Below are 18,475 nucleotides of genomic sequence, written 5' to 3' on the forward strand. Positions count from 1 at the left end.
CCTTTCAGCTTTAAGTTCCTCCAACAGGAAAACTAACTCATTTACCTAGGCTGCTTGAAATGTAAGATTGTTATTCTTATTCAGAAGTAGTACCTAAATGCTCAAGTTGCAAAACTGGCAGAGAAATAGTGGTGATGCCAGGTAATAATACAATGAGAGGAATGCCTGGGGATGGAGTGTTGGGGAGGGTGGGGGAGAAAAATCATCCTCATTCTAATAAGCATTAATGTTCAAAACTCTTAATTCGTTACCTCAAATTACTCGCATCACGTTCAACAAACCAGGATGTTATTTGGTTCAGTAGGAATATGCACGTGGTGGCGAAGCTCATGAAATGTTATAGCTTAATGTGAGGGGAATTAATGTAAGAGTGAGGATGTTACGCTTCATCAGTCATACAGGGCATCAGTGAGACCACATCTGAACTATTGTCTACAGGTGTATTGGTCAACATACTTACCAAAGGATGTTAATGCACTAGGAGCAGGTCAGAGAAGGTTTACTAGACTAAAATATCTGGAATGAGCTAATTGCTTATAAGGAAAGGCTAGATCAGGTAGGCCTACTAATTTTATTATCACCCCGGAGGTTAGAAGAGTCAGAGATAACTTAACTGAAACATATAAGATCCTGAGAGGACTTGGGTGGATGCCGAAAGGATAGGAAACAGAAAAATAAGAACAGGAGTAGGCATTTCAACTGTTTAAGCTGGCTCTACCATTTAATATGATCATGGCTGATCATCCAACTCAGTACCCTGTTCCAGCTTTTGCCCTATACCCTTTGACCCCTTTAACTCTAAAATTATATCTATCCATCTCCTTCTTGAAAACATTCAATGTTTTGGCCTCAACTGTTTTCTGTGACAGAGAATTCTACTCGCTGGGTGAAAACATTTCTCTTCAGCTCAGTCCCAAATGGCCCATCTTGTATCATTAGACTGCGACTCCTGGTTCTGGACTCCCCAGTCAACAGGAATATCTTTCAAGCATTTAACCTGTCCAGTTTTGTTAGAATTGTACACAGTTCTACAAGATTCCCCACAACTAAAATATGGTAAATATATTTCAGAGGAATCCATTCTGTCTTCAGAGGTCAGTCCTGCCACCCAGGAGTCAGTCTGGAATGGGTGTTTCCTCCTGTTGGGAGAATTTAGAACTAGGGAACATAGTTTAAAAGGGGTTGCCAAAGCAGAGTTGAGGAAACATTTTTTTCTCTCATAGGGTTGAATGTCTTTGGAATTCCCTTCCACAAAAGGCAGTAGACGCAGAATTTTTAATTTTTTAAAGGCAGAGGCATCTAGGTTCTTATCAAGGCTATGCAGGAATGTAGCGTTGGAAGTTAAAATCAGATCTGCCATGATCTTATTGAATGGCAAAGCAGGCTCAAAGGGTTGAGTGGCATATTCTTGCTCCTTGTTTGTATGGTATTCTCACGTATCTGTTGTCTCTGTAGGTGGTGGTGGTGGTGATGGGTTTGAAAGGTTCTGCTGAAGGAGGTTTGATGGGTTGCTGTAGATAGTAATCAGTGCTTTCACTATGCACCAGTGACAGTGAAAGTGGCTGCTTAATTTGCTGAATGGGATGTTGATAAAGTCAGCAACTTTGCTCTGGATGGATTCAAGCTTGTGTTTTAGGAGCTGCAATTATCCAGGCAAGTGGAGAGTATTCGATCACACTTCTGACATTTGACACAGACACTATATATGTATTGAAGAGTTGGAAGTGAATACTGAAGCCACCTATGCCCATATACAGCAAAATCTGAGCCACATTCAGTTTGAACTGATGAATGGTATTTGTACCGTACAAATGCCAGGATATGACTATTTAAATCAAGGCTCAATCTAACCACCTATCTTTGACATTCACAGCATTACCATCATAAACTGTCCACCACCAATATCCTGGAGGTTACCAATGATCAAAAAGTGACCTCAAATAGTCTTAATAGTGACAAGAATAGGTCCGAGACTGGGAAATCCATAGCAAGTAACTCACCTCCTGACTTCACAAAGTCCATTTACTATCTATATTTCCACAAACAGTCAATCCGCCACTGACACTCAGTAGCAGCAGTGTGTGCTATCCATAAGATGCACTTCAGAAATTCCCCAAAGATCCTTTGACAGCACCTTCTAAACCTATAATCACTTCCATTTAGAACAACAAGAGCAACAGATACATTGGAACATTACCACCTGCAATTTCCCTTCCAAGCCGCTCACCTTCCTGACTTAGAAATAGATCGTTGCCTCCTCACTGCAGCTGGGTCAAAATACTGGAATTGCCACCCAAATGGCATTATGGGTCTACTACAGCAAGTGGACTGCAGCAGTTCAAAGCAGCAGCTCACTACCACCTTCTCAAGGACAACTAGGGATGAGCAATAAATGCTGGCCCAGGCAGTAATGCCCATGCCCCAAGAGTGAATTTTAAAAAAAGCCAGGAACACACTCTACTTGCCTTTGAGAGTTCAGCACCAACAACGTAAGCTTGAACTAACCATAAAGAACCTACTTAACTGGGACCCCATCCACCAACTTGAAAATTTACTCTCTCCACTCCATGACTAGAATGGAAGCAGTGTTTAGTATCTACAAGATGCACAGCAGTGACTTGTCAAGCATGCTTCAACAGCACCTTCCATATTTTGAGGTCTGCCACTTAGGGGATAACGCGGCACGGTGGCTCAGTGATTAGCACTGCTGCCTCACAGGGCCAGGGACCCCGGTTCGATTCCACCCTTAGGTGAATGCCTGTGTGGAGTTTGCACATTCTCCCCGTGTCTGCGTGGGTTTCCTCCTGGTGCTCTGGCTTCCTCCCACAATCCAAATATGTGTGAGTTAGGTGGATTGGCCATGCTAAATTGCCCGTAGTGTTCAGGGATGGATGTGTAGCTTAGGTGGGTTGTAGGGGGATGGGTTAGGGTGGGATGCTCTGAGGGTTGGCGTGGACTTGTTGGGCCGAAAGGCCTGTTCCACACTGCAGGGATTCTATGTTTAAAAAAAAAAAATTTTTTTAAATAGTATGCACATGGGAATACCACAATCTCTAAGTCCCCATCCAAATCACTCACTACCCTGGCATGGAACCATGTTTTTATTCCTTCACAGCTGCTAAATCAAAATCCTGATACTTCCCCCTTAACAGTGATAAACCCTGCTCAATGGGTATGCTTATAGCACATGGATTGCTGTGGGTCAAGAAGAAAGCTCACCACCACTTTTTCAAAGGTCAAATAGGGATGGCAATATGCTACAGTCACATTGCAAGAATTCTTTTTTTAAAAATCCAAGAGTGAGAATGGCGTAAGAAATACAGAACTAAAACATATACAGTAACCAAGTGGAAATGATTAATATGTATTGCAAGCAAGACAGAATCAATATTTATTCAATTATTCATTCAATTTCTTTTAAAATAATAAACTTGTCATGATTTTCCTTCTCAAATACATCCATGATGCGAGTAAATAAACAACATTCAAGCATAATTTCATGAAGGTGACCATATCCAATCATTTTCTGAGATTCCTGCCACAGTACCCTAACATTTCTTGGCAGTCTAGCTTAGTGATGGTCTACACCATCATCTCAATAATGCAATGCGGTAATCACGATATGTTTGAACAACTCAAACTAAGATGATATTCTTGAAGTCAACTGTACAAATAATTTCTTTTATTCATTCATGGGATGTGGGCATCGCAGGCTGGGCCAACATTTATTCCTCATCCCTAATTGTCCTGAGGGCAGTTAAGAGTCAGCCACATTGCTGTGGGTCAGCCACACATAGGCCAGACCATGTTAAGGGTGGCAGTTTCCAGCCCTAAAGGACATTAATGAATCAGATGGGTTTCTCTGGCAACCGACAATGAATTCATGGTCATTTTTAGACTCATAATTCCAGATTTTTTTATTGAATTCAATTTCAACTATCCACCGTGGCGAGATTTAAACACAGGTCCCCAGAACATTACCAGCTTCTCTACATTAACAGTCCAGCAATAATGTTAGTCACTGTGACTTCTGTTTGTAGGTGGTGATGTCTTTGCTGATAAAATTGCAACACATGATAGTGTGAACCCTTGTGTGTCTCAGGAAAATGCTGAAACTCTCAGTAAGAACTAATTCTTAACGAGTTAATTTCTGTCCTCCATATGAATATTTTAATTAGTTCACTTTTGGCGAGTGATCACTAGCCATCATCTCCCCTGATGTTTCTGAAGTAAATATATTTAAAACATGGCATATTTAGACAATGTATACATACTACATAACGCATCTTGTGCTTAAGTCCAAAGATATGTGCCAGAACACATTGAAGAGGCAATTCGCAAGTGCACAGTTCACAGTAATATAAGGGTTCATCCTTTCCTCTATAATGGTATTCAGTCACAAAATCCAACCCTGCAGATATAAATAAATAAATATCATTACTCCATCAGCCCAAGAAATGTTAAGAGTTTAGGATTGAATTCCAAACAAATTTGGGCATACAGCACTAGAATGTCCACAATGTGGGGATTTTGCTCATGGGTAACGAAGTAAAAAAAAAGAGAAATTTGAAAAACATTGAATTAGTAAAGATATATTTCATACAGGTTGAATATTTTTATGCTTTCTACATACTTTCTATTTTGATCTAACAACATAGCCAAACAACTTGACATCAACCCAAGTTTTGTAAGTTCACCATAAAAACCGAAAGAACTGCAGATGCTGGAAATCAGAAATAAAAACAAAAATTGCTGGAAAACCTCAACAGGTCTTGCTGCACCTGTGGAGAGAATGTTTCAGGTCCAGTGACCTTTCCTCAGAACACCTCCATTTTAAGTTTATCCCTGTTGTAAGATCTCAGACCCTAGGTTTAAGCCTGAGAGAGATAATTTAAAGGGATTAATGGTGTAGAAAAAGACTTTTGTTGCATATGCATGTAAACCCCACTTGAAACAAGGGAGCCACGCCTTATTATCTTATTCAAAAATAAGTCATGTCATCAAAGCAACTTTTCCCAACTTTTATTAATGGGACCACACCATTTTGAAATAACATCCATATCCACTGGAGCATTCTGCCTACATAACTAGCACTGAACTACAGATACATATCAAATAGTTGTGATTTATGGAAGTTGTATTTTTCTTGATATGTGCAAAAGAAAAAGCTCCTGCTGCAAATCTTTCTTTTCAACAATATTTCATTTTGGTGGATGAATGTGCAATCTCAAAAATAGATTTGTAACAGCAAACTCAATGGCATAGTTTTATAATTGCTACAAAACTTTTCAGAAGCACTTGTATTATAGCAGATTATGTAGCACCATGTAAAACACAATGTGAACACAGCGTGGAGCTGGAGGAACACAGCAGATCAGGCAGCAGAGGAACAGGAAATGTTGCTGCCTGGCCTGCTGTGTTCCTCCAACTCCACACTATGCTGACTCTGACTTCAGCATCTGCAGTTCTTGCTATCACTACATAATGTAATTTGTGCAGTACCACCATAGTCATCAGTCACAAAGCCTGATTGACTGCATCCACCAGGGGCAAAAGACATTGTCATACCTATCTTGCAATCTCTAGGATGTGTCTTCATAAGCCTACATCTACAAGCTCCAGAGCCCACCCATCTATCGATAACACAAATCTGTGGTACCATCCCATGTCAGCATCTCCCACTCAGCGATGCTGTAAGTTGAAATTTAAAAAAATGGCATTGTGGGATGTGATAATGGGGAATCCCTCCTCACAAACAGATTATGTAACTTCCTATTTAGCAATCAATCGGAAATAAAAGTGCAGGTTTACTCTGTCACTTGAGCCTTGGGTTTTCTTTCTCTGCATTTTTATCAGTCACTTCAACTTTACCTAAGACTAATAATAAACAGATGTCATTTTAGCCTTGCAAAGGACTTATAGAATAGTCATCTTTTTACAGCATTACCTACTCCTTAAATTTTATTTACACACAATTTTCTACCATTATATGGCCCTCTAAATAATTAAACTTAAGAAAAGTTTTAGATAACACACAAATTATAAAATAGTGTTACATAGGAAATAGCCATTCAACCTTTGCATTGGTTGTATTGAAGAGAAATCCAGTTAGTCCTGCTTCCCTGTAAATTTATTTCCTTTAAGTATTTATCCTTTTCTCTTTCGAGAGCTATTAGTGAATCTGTTTCTACCAACCTTTCAGGTAGTACACTCAATGTGAACCATTCATTGCGTAAAAACATTTTTTTCTCATTTCACCTCTGGTTCTTTTGCTGTGTGGTCTAGTTTAAAACTGTGCCTGATTATTTATCCTTGATCCTTTGAAAATAGTTACTTTACATAAAGCCTTTATTCTTTGTTTAAAATCAATAGCAGCAAAAGGCCACTCAATACAATTATGACTAATCTTCAACATCAACTACACCTCCGTACACTATCCCCACATCACTTAGTTCTGTCAGCTTCCAAAAAATCTGTCGATCTTCAACTTGAACATAATGACCAAACACTTATCGATCTCGGGGACAGAGAATTTTGAGAGAATTCTTAGGAGAACTAGCAAGGCAAGAAAGTACATGTTGAAAGGTAAAATCCTAGGAACTAGAGGAGGAGAGGGAACTTAGTGTGCACATCTATAGATACTTGAAGCATTCTGGGTGTCTGGAACTCACTACCTAAAAGATTGGTAGAGTAGGAACCCTCAAGACATTTCAGACCTATTCAGATGAATACTTCAAACCCCACAGCATGTAAGACAACAAGCCAGACGGGTTGGGCCAAAGGACCACTTTTGCTGCCTAAAAATATGATTCTACGATTTATGTCAACTGACTTACATCAGCAGAAAAGTTAATTATTTAATGCCTCCATACAGTTTAACAAAGAATGCTTTATTTGCAACTTTTTTAAAGGTATATTTACAAAACTACAAACTACCAGCAAATCATGGAAAAACAGAGTTAAAGTATGCATGCTGAAAACAAGGAAAAATACATACCTATTATAGTTTCCTCAAAATCAAAATTTGTGATGTAATCTTCCAAAATTTTTGATCCTATAGAACTTAACAGGTCATCAACTGCTGAAGTTGCTAAAAAGGAATCCAAAATTAGATAAAACAGAATGAGGCGCTAACATTTCGATTCTTAACCTTCACCTAGCCTGCACCAACTATCTCTGTTCTTCTCTTTGAAGTGCTGATTCATACCAGGTAGAAGTCATATTATGGTCTAGATTTACGTTCCAGATTTAACAAGCCTTTCTTCATCCACAAGCCTAGAAAGTTGTTAGCAATTTCACAGGTCATCATTCAGCTCAACCTAAACTGAAATTACTATCCAGTGACTCCTGCTGAAAAGTTATCAGCTACAGAGACCAAGTTGCAATTTCCCAAACATGGGGACACTAATATCAATAGCATTGTCCTTCTATTGCCTGAACAGATATCAACTAACTATGGAATCACCAGAGGTCAAGCTCGGGACCTTCCCTGTATATGATCATATAGGTTGTATTGAACCAATTATGTTGAAGTTTTTTAGTAATACATTAAGAATTTTATAACATGATTCAATGATAATTATTACAATTGTGAAATGCTCACATTTCTTGCCATTTTATAGGAAATGTTTGACAGATAGTGCAAAGCATTTATTAGTTGTTTTTCAGACTCGACTCAATGGCAAAACAGTCAATCATTGCACTACTTAGCATAATAAAACACTCCAAAGCAATTACCAGGAGTTTAAAATGCAAAATACGACACCAAGTCACAAGTGGTACAACATGTGGTAATAATTACACAAATCATCAAATGCTTGCTTAAACAGGTAGCATCTTAGAGAAGGAAAGTGAGGGAGAGAAGGAGAAGTTTCTGTATGGAACTCCAAAGCTGAAGTCAAGGAAGCTGAAGGCATGGTCAGCAAGAGTGAAGGGATTAAAATTGAGGAAGCTTAGAGGCCAGAATTAGACTGGCACGGACTTCTTAATAGGGATGTGGGGATTGGAGAATAATATAGGTGTTTGAAAACAAGGAGGAGTGGTTTAAAATCAAAATCAATATAAAGCAGCAACATCAGTAATGGGTGAACAGGACTTGGTATAAATTAGGACGTGGGCAGTTGAGATGTTGATGACTTCAAGGGTAAAATCACAAAATTGTTATGGTGTAAGAGGCCATTCAGCCCATTGTGCCTTTACCAGCTCGTTAAATGAACATCATCACAGAATGCAAATCTCCTGCATTTTCCTCATACTGTTGTACATTATTTGGATAAAAATAATCATCCAATGCCCTGTGGGACGCCTCAATTGAACCTGCCTCCACCACACAACTAGGCAGCGCATTCCATACCCTAACTACATGTTAAGTGAAAAGTCTTTTCCTTGCTTCACCTTTGTTTCTTTGGCACACCACTTTAAATCTACGCTCTCTTGTTCTTCAGCGTTTTACAAGCAGGAACAATTTCTCACTATTTATTCTAAGAAGCATGCACATGATTTTGAAAACTTTTATCAGACGTCCTCTTAGCCTACTTCTCTCCAAGGAAAACAGGCCCAACTCCTTCAATCTATCCTGATAACTGAAATTCCTCATTCCTGGATCCATTCTTGTAAAACATTTTTGCACACGGTCCAAAATGTTCACATCCTTCTTAAAATTCGTGCCCAGAACTGCACATAATTCACCTGATGCCTAACATGAGCCTTGCTCTTGTACTCTATCCTCCTAATAATTAATAAGGTAGAAGGCTGACCGGGAATCCTTTGGAAGAGTCATATTTGTTGACAGCAAAGGCTTCAGCATTTAGCTGAGCAAGTGATGGTCAACCAATGTTATGGAGATGGAAGCAGGCAGGTTTAGTAGTGGCACAAAAGTGTTGCAAATTAATTTCAGTGTCCTAAATGACATCAAGGCTGCAATGAGTCTGGTTTAGCCTCAGACAGTTAGAAGGAATGGGAATGGAGTTAGTAGCTAGGGAATGAAGTTTCTGGCAGGGACCAAAGGCAATGATTTGGCTGTCCCAAAATTTAAATGAAGGAAATCTCTGCTCATTCAGAACTGGATATCGATCAAGCTGAGACAATGGAGGGGTCTTAGAAGTTTGGTGGTGAGGTAGAACTGGGTATGTTCAGTATGTATATCGAAATTGGTACAAGTGTATCTTAGAGGATGTCACCAGGATCACATAGGTGAGAATTAGGAGGAGCCAAGGATAGATCATTAGGGCCACCAGAGGTAGTCAGACAGAATGAGGACAAACCATTGTAAATGACATTTCTAATTATAGTCAAAAAGTAAGAATGGAACAAGATGATGCAGTTCCATCAAGCTGGTCAACACTAGCAAAGTACAGCAGAATGCTGTAAAGGGTACCTAGCAGAGTATTTTGTTATGATTCCACAAAAATAAATCAATCAATCTAAATAGAACCTCTCATTCTTCCTGATATGTCTCATTGTACTTGACAATAATTTATGCCAAGATAAATCAAAAACTGGCATATAGTGTTGCCACATTATAGGGTTAAGTGCGAAAGAGATTTACCAGGAGTGTATTAGCTATAAAGAGAGGTTGGACAAACCTGGATTGTTTTCACCAGAGCACTGAAGGCTGAGAGGTGACTTCATAGAACCTCATAGAAGTAAATAAAATTATAAGAAGCACGGACAGGGTGGATAATCAAGGTCTTTTTCCGAGGGTGGAAATATCAAATACTAGGGAGCAAATCTTTAAGGTGAGGAGAGAAAGTTTAAAGGAAATTTGTGAGGCAAGTCTTTTAAAAAGATAGCAGCAGGTGCCTGGGATGCAATACCAGGGGAGGTAGAAGCAGCAGATAGAATAGCAATGGCATTTACACAGGCACATGAACAGGCATGGAATAGAGGGTTACAGACCATGTGCAGGCAGATGGAATAAGTTCAGAATGGTATCATAGTCAGCACAGGCATGGTGGGCTGAAGGGCCTGGTCCTGTGATGTACGGTTCTATGTTCTAAATGTATGTACAAAACAGATAGCACAGACTTCTCCAGTAGTAGCCAAAACATTGCCCATCTCAATGCGTCAAATTTCTACTACTAACCCCAAGCCTGCAGCTTTTGTTCTTCAATGTTTGGTACCATCTTAACTTTGTTTTCCTCACCTCCTTGTGCTGCCGTGGCTTCTTGACGTGCCAGTACTGGTCGAGGGTATGGCTTTGAATCCACTGGAAAATTGATAGGAAGACCATCTGGATAAAGGTACATCCCTGACCAGTTCTCACTTTCCTTTATTTCTTCGTCTTTAAGGTAAGATATACAAATGCAGTATATCAGTGGAGAAGCATGTATGAGGCATCGATTAAGAGAATTGCAAGAGGAAGGTGGAGCAGCATAAACATTTTGATAAGAGCAAGAGGCTGATATTTAGATAGAGACAAAGAACACAAACAACAAGTACTCAAATGGACAATGCAAGAAATTTAAAAAGAGGACAGTGGAAAGCAAGTATAAAAGATGTGTAAGAGAAGTGTTGAAATAGTTATAGGACTGAAAAAAAAAGACTTTTGTTTGTTTGAGCAACACCTAGTATGGTAAAACTGTAGAAAGATAATTGCATTTTACCAAGTAAACAATCCTGTAAATGACAATATAGGTCAAATCTATTCAATATGTACCAATGTAATCCATACATGAACTGATTTCTACATGAACATCAAAAGCAGTTTGGAAAATATGTAGTTTTCCGTTAGCATTAAAATCCTGCCCCCACACACTAAAACTAGAGAAACAGCATAGACCACTAATAATGTCAACAGTGAAATTCAATTAGAGGGGTTCTTTCAAAATACCCCCACCAATCCAATCTCCAGCAACCAATGGACTATTGAACCCCTGGGTGACATCAATAACACAGCTAAATGGTTTCATCTAAAATATTACTGAAAGTGACTTAGAACAAAAATCTAGAAAGAATTTGGAATGAGACTTCCTTCATTATATCAATAACGATACCTGGGGTAGGCGGAGACTGCTCATTAGTGTTCTCAGCAGCTGAAATATAAAATGGTAGGACAAATGTGATAATGCTTCAATGCCAGTTTAAAACAAAAAGATGAAAATAGACACCAATAATGCACAAACTTCAATTATAGCTACAAGACAATCTGCTAGAAAATTAGTGCATTATCCGGTAGAGTAGACAGATTTGGCTCTGTTGAATGCACAATAAAAAAAAGCATGCCACCAAATACCATCTAAGCTGCATAAACAATGTTCACTTAAAATAAATTATATTAGGATACCTAATGCAATTGATACTATGTTACAACAGAAAGCAAAGCGATTAGGGGAAGAACAGAAAATTCTCAAAACAAATTCAAAGAATACTGATAATGATGTAGTGTTCAAAATATGAAATCCATGACAATAATTATAGTTCACATTATTAGAGAAGTAAGGAAAAAGATTAAATTATCAAGCTTGATCACAATCATTAATAGGGTGACAACAGTTTCTCTATGAAAACGTGCATCCGTATTTCTAGCAGAGATTGCTTTGGTCAGCAGCAATAATGAGTTTTAAAGCATAAGGATTTTGAACTAAGCTCAATTTGGTACAAGTGCTGCCAAAGCCCTGTCAGTTGCTTGCAAAGTTTAATGGAGGAACTAATCTAATTTTGAACTGACTCAATTGATCAGTTATGTTAGGAGGCAGCAGTGGAATAGGGCTAGTAATCCAAAGACCCAGGTTAATGCTCTGAGACATGAGTTTGAATCCCACCATAGCAGATGGTAAAATCTGAGTCAATGAAAATCTGGAATCAAAACAAAAAAAGGCTTACTGGCAAACTGAGTAACCACTGTTGATTGTTGTTACAAACTCCTCTGGTTCATTAAGCTCCTTTACCTTACCTGGGCTGCCCTACACGCAACTCCAGACCCGTAACAAAGTGGTTGACTCTTAAATGCCCTCTGAACTGGCACTAGCAAACCAGTCAGTTCAAGTGGAAATTAGGTGGTCAATAAATGCTGGACCAGCCAGCAATGTTCATATCCCACGAATTTAATAAATTTTAGTTCAAATCCCAGAAGTCTAGAAACTCTTTTCTAGGATACCTTCACAGATATCTAAAGAGCTGTGGATGTCTAAATATTAGCCAGTTTGGAACTTTTAAGACATAGTTCCAACGTGCATTGAAATTCCAGTGATAAAAATTACAAGAGACACACTAAATCAGCAGAATACTAGAACCTATACAGGAGATCACTCAACCCAGAGATTCCATGTAAAATAGAGTCACTCAGATAATCCAGTCAGTCTCATTCCCCATGGCCCTGCAAGTTTATTTCCCCTCAAGTGCCCATCCAATTTCCTTTTAAATTCATTCATTGTTTCTGCTTTCTTTTCTCCCACAGATAGCAAATTCCAGCTCATTATAACTTCCTTATACCAGCCAGAATTCTCTCTCAAAATCTTAAAATTTGTTCCCCTGGTAATTATGGAATCAGCTAATGAAAACATTCTTTCTTTTGTCTGTCTTCTCCATACCTGCCATATTCTGTCAAAATTCCCCTCAATCTCTTTTGATTCAAGGCAACAACTCTAGCTTTGTCAACCAAACCTTGGAGCTAACAACCCCCATCCCTGAATCACAGAGCTAGGTCTCTTCTGGCCCCTTTTAAAGGACTCCCACATAATTCCTAAATTGTGCTGGCCATTGGTCAAGAATGTGCAGTTTATTTTTAAACTGGCAGAAAATTTTCAACCAGAAAAATATTCCGCCCAACAAGTTATGCATGAGCTTAACAATTTGACTACACATAGGTGATTCTGAAAATCACAAGGGTCGAGATGTACAGCTGGGCATATCAACATTCATAGAAGCAGAGCCCAATTTCATTAATGGTGTCATTGAGCAGCATCACTTAGATAGGGAGACAAGGTACAGAACTCAGGCAACCAGAAGCAATTGTGGGGGACTGAAGAGACAGTGAAGACATGATTGCATATCTTACACTACAGAAAGGTCAGGGAGAACAGGCAAGTATAATGGACACTGGCTGCAGCCAGAGCAAACACATGTGGGTAGTGCATAGAGAAAACACTGCTATCTACAAGGTGCACTTCAGCAACTCACCAAAATTTCTTGAACAGCACTGTCCAAACCCAAAACCTCTACAACTTTAAAAGGACAAAGGCAGCAGGAGTATGGGAACATCATCACCTGCAATTTCCCCTCCAAGCCACGCACCACATATTGGCTTGTAACCACATCATTCTTTCAGTATCATTGGGTCAAAATCTTGGAACTCTCTTACTAATATTACTGTGCATGTACACACACCACATGTACTGCCATGGTTCAAAAAGGTGGCTCACTACCTTCTCAAGGGCAATTAGGGATGGATACCAAATGGTGGTTTAGTAAGTGACATTCACACATGGTGTAGGAATTTTTTTTTCCCCCAAGAAGTGTGGTGATCCAGACTAAAGGAAATGATGGCATGATCCACAGTAACAGAACTTCACTTTGGGAAAATTAATAAACATACTTGAAGTCTCTTCAGATTTCTGCACTTTACATTCTGGTTCCACAGCAGCTGAAAAAAATAAAAGAACTTCAGTAAAACTCTTAACAAAAAGTACTGGGCTGCAGAGAATCACAATCATAATCATCATTTGCTCCTTCACTATTTTGAAATCGATAGGATCTGTCAGAGTGGACTTTTTTCTAGGTTTTCATCCTTCAGTCTGAAATATTCATGAACAATGGATCTTCTCCAGCTTCAAATGGTACAGCGTAACTCAAGATGCCCTACTCCAAGTCTATCTTGAATATAAATTGTAGGAAGATTAGGGAGGAGTTATGGAGAAGGTTTCCATCTGGAGAATGATAAGGATCAGGAACTCACTGTCTGAAAACACCTTAAGTGGTAGAAACCTCACTATATTTAAAGTTTTGAGGAAACAAGTGGATTAATAAGCAGTGATTCTGATGTGATCTGCGTAGATTCTGACAAGGTCTCATAATAGCAAACAATCAGAAAATTAACAGCTCATGGGATCAAAGGAAAATGGCAAGTCAGATCCAAAACTGACTCAGTGACTAGAAGCATATGATAATGGTTGACAATGGTTTTTGAGAGAAGGCTGTTTTCAGTCGGGTTCCGCAAGGTTCAGTACCAGGCTTCTTGCTGTTCATGGCATATGCCAATGACTTAGACTTAAATGCTGGTATGGAGGGAAGGTCTTAATGAGGAAAGGCTGAGGGACTTGAGGCTGTTTTCGTTAGAGAGAAGAAAGTTAAGAGGTGACTTAATAGAGACATACAAGATGATCAGAGGATTAGATAGGGTGGACTGCGAGAGCCTTTTTCCTCGGATGGTGATGGCTAGCACGAGGGGACATAGCTTTAAATTGAGGGGTGATAGATATAGGACAGATGTCAGAGATAGGTTCTTTACTCGGAGAGTAGTAAGGGCGTGGAATGCCCTGCCTGCAACAGTAGTAGACTCGCTAACTTTAAGGGCATTTAAATAGTCATTGGATAAACATATGGATGATAATGGAATAGTGTAGGTTAGATGGGCTTCAGATTGTTGCACCAACCTGTGAAACCATCGACGGCCGAAGGGCCTGTACTGTGCTGTAATGTTCTATGTTCTATGTAAGCAGCATGACAAAGGTGATTGCCGATAATATGGAGTTGGTAGTGGGGATTTTAGGGAGGAAGGAAGTTGCAGAAAACTATCAATAGACTTGAGAGATGGGTGGAAAAGTGAGAAATATAAAATCAGTACATGTTTCCTTTTATGGGAAAATATAGAACTAGGTTTTAAATTAACGAGTTGCTCATTTGAGAGAAACAAGGCGAATTTTTTTCTCAGGCGGTTGAGTGCCTTTCAAAACTTCGTCCTCCAAAGGTAGTGGAAAAAATAATGAATATTTTCAAGGCAGATGACGGATTCTTTATAACTTTTCACTTCCTTGCTTATTGGGGTAGGTTGGTATGTGGAGTAATCAAATCAGTGATTATCTTACTGAAATGTGAATTGGGCTTAACATGATTAATCGTCTAGTCTTGCTTCTAATTTCTGTTTGTATGGAAGAAAATAGAGGCAAATGAGAAGGAGGAGTGTTGCAAAGTTGGGTAGAGTACTTGTGGAGTGGGACGCAGGAAATTAGAATTTAGTGTTTGTAAAATGCTGGGGGCGGGGGGGGGGGGCGGTGGGAGAAAGCATTGCGTGGTCCCTTGAAAAGATGACATGCTTCTTCTGTGCTCAGATTTAAAATGGATGTCGGTGAGAAGCAGCTTGAAAGTTTGCAAGTACACAGAGCACTCAAATTGAAACATTTATATCAAAAGGCCATACAGTTAGCAGGCCAAGCAGCAGTTTTTACCAAGACAAGAAGTTTTGAATTTAGCCAATCAATTTGAACCAGGCACCGATTTATCCCAAATCAATTAAATTTAAATCTGATGGTTCTGACAACATAGGACCAACCCTACTGAAAGAAATATTGGTATGTCATCAAGAGGAAAAGGAGGCAGTTGGACAAAGCAGAAGAGCCATCCGACAGAGCCAACAGCCCTCAGTTCTCAAGAGAGAATCACTGGCACTCACAGTCTCTTCTAAGTATTAGAGAAAGCTCCATCGGATTAACAAAGGTACCCACAGCACAACTAGTTAACATTCCTGACAGAAGGCAAAGGTATTCCTAACAGACGAATCGACGGAGAAGGCACAGAACATTCCAGAAGACATGTAACCAGGCTATAATTTTGAAACTAAATTATTTCTTTAATATGAGAGGGAGTTGTATTTATTGGAACAGCATACCATTAGAATTGTTTTACTTGGGAATATTTAGTAGTTAGATGGGATATATTTGGTTTGTTAATTGTTTAGTTGATTTGCTCACTGTTATAGTTACATAAATAAATTGTTACTTGTTAATTGTAGAGTGTGTGTCAGGGATTTACTTTATTTAACCAGTAGAAGTTGCTGAAAGGCAGGTTACACCACTTTTTACACTCCTTTTACAGATTATAGGGTGAGGTGCTCTTCTTTGGGTGTTTTGGTTTTACTTCTCAGAGTGGGGTTATCCTCCGCTTTACAACAACGAATGAAGATAAAAAAAGTCAGTTGAATACAACACCCGTAAATAATTTCCAATGGCTCATGCGCATTCTAGGAGCTCTAAAATTCAAACTGGTGCCAAAACTCATTTCAATTCAAAATCCATTGACTGAGCAAGTAGTCTTTTTCCATGACCACAAAATGATTTTCAAACCTAATTTTGAATGCCAACCGACACTATTTAATTAGCTATGTACACCATAACTTTTCCAGTCCAGAAATCATTAAGAGAAAACAAAAATTGTTGAGAAATCTCTTGATCAGAGCCAAGCAACTCAGTATCAATTTAGTACAGCACTTCAGAAGCAGAAACATACAGCAATTGGATGAAGAAAATATGTTCTATTACAGCATTATAATATTTTGTCACTGTTTTAAGCAGTTATTATTGATGAGTATGTTTTCCAGTTCACAAATTTGTGGTTAAGCATTCCAATGGCATTTTAAAATTCAGAAATTAATTGGTCCTAAGCGTTCTGAACTAAAGGGATTACAGCATAAATTCCAATTATGCCTAAAAAAAGTTCAATATTTGAAGAATATCAAAAGAAAATAGGACATTTTATAGGAACTTGATTCTTTGTGTAAAGTCTTCAACAATTAAAGTCCTGGACAAATTTTCATTCAGAAAGGGATAGATAACAATAACTGGTTGGATGGACAGTGCTTGTTGTGCAAACAGGATCAAAAAAACTCAATTATTTATGCACAATTTAGATAATTTCCTCAAATAATTCAGCAACTTACATGTTTCTGCAATTCTCTTTACAGCAGTTTTTTCAATACTCTTTGCATCACTTTTCTCTAAGACAACCTAAAATTTATAAATACAATTAGTAACTTAAGTCAGAAAACCCTTAAGTACGAATGAAATTTATCTGACAAGTCTTTAAGATATTTAAAGTTTTTACTATATTAAATTATATCCTCCAAAATATGTACTTTCCCCTGCTCCTCCACTAACGCACAGAATTTAGCACTTTAATATCAAGGATTTCACAAATATTCCATTTAAAATATCAGCTGTGTTCAAAAGTAACAGTCTGAATAAACACCATTTTGGATACTGCATTTAGTTAATAAAAAGTTTTTCATTTGAGAATAAATAAAAGAACTAGCAAAAAAGTTTAATAATAAATTTGCACTGAAAAGTGGCATCACAGATCCCCTTGGTGCTACATGCTGTGAACAAAATGCAAACCACCACAGTGAAGAACTTGCAGCCTTTAAGAGTGATACAGCACAATAACTCAAAGCAGATTATTTGGGACTTTTGAAGAGCAAACAATTAACATGGTAAATGTCAATGTATATTTATTCATGCTGCCAACATAATAAATTACATCTTTTACCTTAGTTATTTGACGCGGAAAAAGAATATTGATTTTGTGCACATGGACGTTCAAAGGTGTTTAGATAACACCACATAAATAGGCAAGTTAGAGAAATTTACTTCAAAATTGAAGGGATGAAAGGGGGAGTGCCAGCATGACAGTAGTTTGGAGACTGATTGTAATGAATAGTAGTATTTAGTTATTTTTCAGACTGGAAATTAGTACACAATATTGTCCTACAGGGATTCAACGATAGGAACATTTCACTTTTTCTTATACATTATGAATCTGAACAAGTTTAGGATATCTGGTCGACATGGACAAAGTTGGACCGAAGAGTCTGTTTCTATGCTGTACATCTCTATGACTCTAATTATTGTAATAGAGCTGTAATGTAAAGATTTGCTTAGTGAATACACCTTCCAATACCTGTTCTCTGTAAGAATGCCACCTGAGTGATCCTATTACAAGAACCAACACAATACCAGAAAAAACAAGGTGTAGAGCTGGATGAACACAGCAGGCCAAGCAGCATCAGAGGAGCAGGGAGGCTGACGTTTCAGGCCTGGGGGGTAGCGGTGTGAGAGTGTTGCAGATTGCCATAATTGTAAAATGCAATCTGTGAATCAGGGTATCATTCAACAACACATGGACCGAATCATAGAGAACATCCAGTTTGTCAATGCATTGCTGATGACACTGAAGCCCTAGAAAAGGCCCAACACAAGCATAGCAGCAATCTCCATCAGCTTACAGAGGTCACGAAGAAATATGGCCTTGCTTTTTTAAAAACAAAGTGTCAAATTAATACAAGCCAAATAAAGTTTCTCAGTTCCATAGACCTATCCAGGAGTATCAGGCTTGCCTGCCTCAGCGCCAGGAAACCAGGTTTGATTCCACCCTTGGGCGACTGTCCACGTGGAGTTTGCACAATCTCCCCATCACCTCCGGGTGCTCCGGTTTCCTCCCACAATCCAAAGATGTGCAGGCTAGGTGGATTGGCCGTGCTAAATTGTCT

General features: G+C 38.7%; 1 protein-coding gene across 4 annotated transcripts in view; it reads right to left on the reverse strand.

Moving 5' to 3' along the window:
- The window catches only part of si:ch211-197h24.6, a 77,673-nt gene that overhangs the window by 29,299 nt on the left and 29,899 nt on the right, over positions 1–18,475 (reverse strand). For all 4 annotated transcript variants that reach the window (XM_048615190.1, XM_048615199.1, XM_048615206.1 and 1 more), the window contains 6 exons: positions 16,871–16,937; positions 13,535–13,582; positions 10,995–11,033; positions 10,145–10,282; positions 6,998–7,090; positions 4,275–4,411 (listed from right to left, as the gene is read on the reverse strand). In XM_048615190.1, coding sequence (XP_048471147.1) covers positions 4,275–4,411; positions 6,998–7,090; positions 10,145–10,282; positions 10,995–11,033; positions 13,535–13,582; positions 16,871–16,937 — 522 coding nt within the window. The remainder of the gene's footprint in view (positions 1–4,274; positions 4,412–6,997; positions 7,091–10,144; positions 10,283–10,994; positions 11,034–13,534; positions 13,583–16,870; positions 16,938–18,475) is intronic.

The sequence above is a fragment of the Rhincodon typus genome, chromosome 2, assembly GCF_021869965.1.
Source record: "Rhincodon typus isolate 14 chromosome 2, sRhiTyp1.1, whole genome shotgun sequence".
NCBI classification, from domain to species: domain Eukaryota; kingdom Metazoa; phylum Chordata; class Chondrichthyes; order Orectolobiformes; family Rhincodontidae; genus Rhincodon; species Rhincodon typus.